This window comes from Saccostrea echinata, unplaced genomic scaffold, assembly GCF_033153115.1.
Source record: "Saccostrea echinata isolate AGI-Se365-2 ecotype Australia unplaced genomic scaffold, CSIRO_AGI_Sech_v1 ptg000009l, whole genome shotgun sequence".
Lineage (NCBI taxonomy): Eukaryota > Metazoa > Mollusca > Bivalvia > Ostreida > Ostreidae > Saccostrea > Saccostrea echinata.
Genome location: NW_026889758.1, coordinates 6,524,794 through 6,530,556, shown reverse-complemented (window position 1 = coordinate 6,530,556; position 5,763 = coordinate 6,524,794). Strand labels below are relative to the sequence as shown.

General features: G+C 34.7%; 1 protein-coding gene across 1 annotated transcript; it reads left to right on the top strand.

Annotated features, from left to right (window-relative positions):
• The first annotated feature begins 2,172 nt into the window (after positions 1–2,172).
• On the top strand, positions 2,173–5,020 carry LOC133181678 (uncharacterized). The gene is made up of 3 exons (XM_061316235.1): positions 2,173–2,256; positions 2,843–2,900; positions 3,057–5,020. The coding sequence occupies exons 2-3, from the start codon at positions 2,843–2,845 to the stop codon at positions 4,871–4,873; spliced, it is 1,875 nt and encodes a 624-aa protein (XP_061172219.1). The 5' UTR covers positions 2,173–2,256; the 3' UTR covers positions 4,874–5,020.
• Positions 5,021–5,763: the final 743 nt, after the last annotated feature.

The window sequence follows — 5,763 nt, the reverse complement described above, 5'->3', positions numbered from 1 at the left end:
ATACAGATTTTGTCATGTATTGTTGTTTTTATTATATATTTGTAAATAGTGTCAAAAAAATCATATATAAACCTGTAAATTAATTAATTCTTAATAATTGAATATGTTCTTTTTTTTCCGTTGAATTTCCTTTCTCATTATTTTTTCCAAAGGCAATGCATACAGCGATAAGAAATGAAATAATTATAAATTAAACAAATAATTATTTGGCCCTCGGGCTGATATTGGAGTCTCGGGTTGATATGGGGTGTGATACAGATTTTGCCATGTATTATTCTCTATTTCTTGGATGTAATTTTCCAGTGAAAAAATAAATTTCGCCTATTATTAATGACATTGATCTATATATGAAAAATGCATTTTCTTTCTGCATAAAATAGATGTGTGTACACTATAATGGGTTATAAACAAATTATTTTAAGGTATTTATGAACGGTCGAAATTAACCAGGTGGTCGAAGTTACGCCATCCTTACCTATATCCTGACGTTAAATTCCATTTATATGGAAAGATTAGGAGATGTGTGTAATGAAAAAAGTCGTGTATCTATATAAGTAAATTACTGCATAGTTACACCATTTGATAAATAAATACATCAATCAGTGGACGGGTCTGCAACGTAGACCGTCTGATTTTAAATTCATTTATTTACCTTCAGCCAGGCTTTAAATATTGCAGTATTTTTCCTTGCATCATGATAGGAAATTGACAAGTGCAGTCTACCCTTCAAACGAAATCGGGAGACGTTTTCCGGTTTATTCATAGCCTAGGGAATGCAAGGTTTTCAGACTTGATTTTTAAGAAAACCGATACTTGGTCATTAAATAAAATTACCATTTTTTAATATTGACCATCAATTAAAAAACCAAAGCATGGCATTATTAATATTAGTCATGTCATACTTTGAAAATTTTAGGAGGGGGGGGGGCGCCACCCCCCCTTAAATCCGCCAGTGTAAACTATAGAAATATATATATTCGTTGAATATTTGATGGTGTTTATATAATTTATTATTCTAAGTGAATACGATTTTTACCTATAATCCGATCTCAGAAATCATTTCCAGTTTGTAGCATAACCATTTATCAGGAAAATGTTTTTATTACCTATATGCTCTTAAATACAGTACATGTTGTATGTTGTTAAATTATACATAGATATATATATATATATATATATATATATATATATATATATATATATATATATATATATATATATATATATATATATATATATATATATATATATATATATATATATAGAGAGAGAGAGAGAGAGAGAGAGAGAGAGAGAGAGAGAGAGAGCGATATATTGAATATGATGTAATAGTTGTTTTGTTTATAAATCTCCAAAATGGGGAAAATTATATTGAATGAATGAAAGAATACAGAAATAAATAAAAGTAAGTAAAGTATATAAATGAAAACAACACACAAAAATATAATATTTAAAATAAAATTTTACGGCATCTGTCCTTTGGATCTCGACTGGTCTTGTAGATTAGATATGATAACAAAATAAACATTAAACACAAAAGCTTAACTATTGACACCCACAGCACATGCAGTTTAATCATCACAGTTTTTTCCAGTTTTTATTTTATATGTAAATCACTCTGTCTAAAGCTTACATGTTCAGTGAAAAACTAAATATATGAAATACTAACGGTGATCATCACCTTTAATAAAAAATCATTTAAAAGGGGAAAACGTTTCTATAAATACATATATCATACATCGGTATGAAGTCAGTTAAAGCCTCAAAACCCTAGTTTGTCATTAAGCTGAAGATTGATGGGACCACAAATTATCAATAACGTAAGACGGGCAATAAGAACTGCTTGTCTTCATAGCTGGAGGAGTGCTGCATTTAAAACTGACTGACGCATCTTGGACGGTGGTGTAATAATAGTGAAGGGGAGCTGCAAGGGGAAATCGTTCAAAATTGTATAAAGTTCTTCCAATCTATTTAAAATTTCAAGCCAAATTTTACAGCATGTACGCAAGTAGGTGTTTTCTCGTCTAATCCCAAGGTCTCAATTCTGTGTAAAAATTACTGACTGGAAATCCTCCTCTTTTGTAACCCTCAGTAAAATAAACAGGCAAATTATTCATGTGACAAATTTCTGCACACGCTTTACGCAAGAAAAAGAACCAATAGGATCTTCACACAACTGTTAAGTTCCTTGTGTTCAATATAAAAGTCTAGCGATGTTAGTTTAGTATTAAATAAACTAAGAAACATCCGAATAAGGTATGTTAAAATATGAACAATTAAAAGAAAAATATTTGTAGATTCGATTTTAGAAATTTTCATTATCTCGAGTTTTGTTACATTTGTCTTTTGATTGAATGCTTGTCACCCAAAACAGATCGTTTATGAATATTTTTGAATACATGTAACTATAACCTGGAAACAGCTGATAAAATATAGAATCATGTTATGACCTTATGCGTCCACTCACTTTGAATTTTAAATCAACCATGCAGACTTCAGTTTATAGTAAATATGTACATTAGTCAACTTTTATATATTCTGCATGAGAACTTAAGAATAAATGCAACTGACAAATATAAAGCGGATTCCTTTACAAATTTTGAATAAAATGTATCAGTACATATGCAAAATATTAAAAAAAAAAAAAAAAGAAAGAAAGAAGAAAAACAAAATGAGAGTTTCAAACCTATTTATTTAATTATGGACGTATGAAGCATAGCATGAACAATGTCAAGAATCATGTAGCTGGTTACCTTCGTTGTTCATTTAAAGATGTGTGATAGTGTATTCATCTTGTGTTGATTTGCTCGTATTTTGAATAAATTTGATCATTGGTTTACAGATGCTTAGACTAGTCGTTTTGTCATGCGCTCTAGCGGTGTCCTGTGGAAATTATGCAGGTAATTTTCATAAACATTTCAATTTCATTAAAAATTGTGTTTTATAGATGATGAAATTTTTTTTTATATAAATATACTCAACTGTGAAACCTCTCTTTAATTAGGTAAGTATTTATTATGAATGTAAATTTTAATTCTGATTTTTTTTTTCACCAGGCAATAAAGACCCTTCGTATCCCAAAGTGAGCGGATCCGTTCCAAAAATCCTTAACCCAGGCAATCCGATAGATCCACGGAATGTACAAAACGTAGGTCCTGTATTGAAGCCCGGAGATATCATTAACCCTGTGGTAATCGATAACAATCAGGTGGGCCCTCTTGGTGATCAATGGGTCGATAACATTCCAGGGGCAGAGCTTGGAAAATCATGGGTCGATACCACTCCAGATGACCCGCTTGGGGACCCATGGATAAACGGACAACCAATTCCATTTCCTGGCCAAAACATTGATGGGCGGCCTATACAAATTACAAAAAATGATGGCCAAATATTTAACAATCCTTTTATTAATGGACCAGGTTCAACAATTAACCCTATCAGACAGAAGCCAAGTTATGATAATTCTGTCAAACCTATACCACCAGTGAAAAACCCATCCAGATACGGTGGTCCAGTAAGAAAAGTTCCAGACAATACACCGTTTGTCCCTGGTGTTGGCGGTGATATTTTTAATCCAGACTTTCCAATTAATCCCACGAGGAAAACTCCAAGTTATGATAACTCTCACAAGTTAGTTCCTATACCACCATTGAAGAAAACTGCAAGCTACGATGGCCTTGACAAAAGTGTTTCCGGTAGAAACCCGTTTGTTCCAGGGCTTGATGGAGGAATTATTGAACCAGAGTATCCAGTTGACCCTGTGAGAAAAGTCCAAGATTATGGCAAGTCACACAAAGTACCTGTTCCGCCAGTGAAGAAGCCTGCGGGTTATGATGGACCAATCAGTGTTATTCCGGACAACACACCATTTGTCCCTGATGTTGGTGGAGAAATTGTCAACCCAGACTTTCCACTACATCCCGTAAGAAAAGCGCCTAGTTATGACAACTCGCATAAGTTAGTTCGTATACCACCATTGAGAAAGTCTGCGAGTTACGATGGCCTCGTAAAGAGTGTTTCCGAAAACAATCCGTTTGTACCTGGTATTGAATCAGGAATTTTCAAACCAGATTTTCCAGCGGATCCCTTGAGGAAAGCTCCAAGTTATGACAACTCGCACAAAGTACCCATTCCACCAGTGAATAAGCCTGCAAGTTACGATGGCCCTGTCAAAACTGTTTCAGATAACATACCGTTTGTGCCTGCTGTTGGTGGAGAAATTTTTAATCCAGACCTTCCAGTTGATCCTGTGAGGAGGGCTCCTAGTTATGACAACTCACATAAAATTCCTGTACCTCCCGTAAAAAAACCTAGTTACGACAGTCCATTCAAAGGTATTTCAGACAACACGCCATTTGTTCCTGGCCTTGGCGGAGAAATTTTCAACCCAGTTGATCCCATCAGGAAAGCTCCGAGTTATGGCAACTCTCACAAAGTAGGACCAATTGACACAATCAGAAAAGCCCCTAGCTATGACAATTCACACAAAATTGTCCCAGACGTTTCACCATTTGGACCAATTGACCCCCCTTTGAGGAAAGCACCTGGTTATGATAACTCTCAAGGAGTCGGGGGTGGAATTGTAGATATATTACCACCAGTTATACCTCCTACAGCCTACCCAAGTGTCGCAGGTTCACCAATTATAGGCGGACAAATTCCAGGTGAATTCACCGAAAGTGGGACTGGAATCGATGCCCACTTAATAGACGCTCAGAAACAGAGGTTTGAGGAATTGGTGTCAGCACGACTTGGGACAAGGTCCGAAAATTCACCTGCAGCTCTACCAAAACGAAAGGAACTGTCCGCCGGAAAACGCAATTATCTGAGTTCCCTCGGAATATTCAAGAAAGCGAAATCCTACCAAAGTTAATATATTTATTGAAAAATCCATCACTTATGTGCCATATGACAATTGAGTGCAATATTTTTTTTTAACTACACGTGTATATTTGTATTATTGTCTCACAAGTTTTTTGACATTCGTATTTATAAGCTATTAAAGTTAATACAACTTGAATCCAGTGTATTTTCTATTTTATCTTTTGTTTATTTGATAGTTATTCAGTGTATCTCATAGTAAGAGGTCCAAGGGCCCTGACCCTCACTTAACTGAGTATTATTCAACCCGGAACAGAGAGGATTTTCAAAGAACTAATGAACTTTAACTATGTAATCAATAGAACCCACCCACCCCCACCCCAGCATAACACCAACCCCTGAGCCAGAGGCCAGGAATCTCACCATTTTGATAGAGGCACCCTTGCTCATCATAATTATGCACTCTTGCTCATAATCATTATGGATTTTGTTTGTTTTATATCGGGACTGAGAAACCCGTTGATTACCGTTAACAGATTACCTCTTTTATATATACTTTGCAGTTACTTATCAAATTATATTATGAAAAAAACATTGTAAATTAAGCGACAGTTCAAAGGTATTAAGTCTATGTTGAAAATGAATCGCATATCAACAGATTTTTTTTGTGTAATGTCGGTGTAAGACGGGGGGGGGGGGGGGGAGGAACTGTCACCATTCTTATTTCAATGTATATAAATGATCTTGAGGATTTTTTATTGAACAAGAATGAAGTGGGTTTAGAACGTATAACAAGTACGATCGAGAATGTACTACTAGTGTATTTTAAATTGCTGGTTCTTTCTTATGTAGATGACTATTATTATGGCTGAATTTGCTGCTCAATTACAACAAGCACTGAACGAGTTTCAGATGTATTGTTTACAATGGAAATTGAAAGTA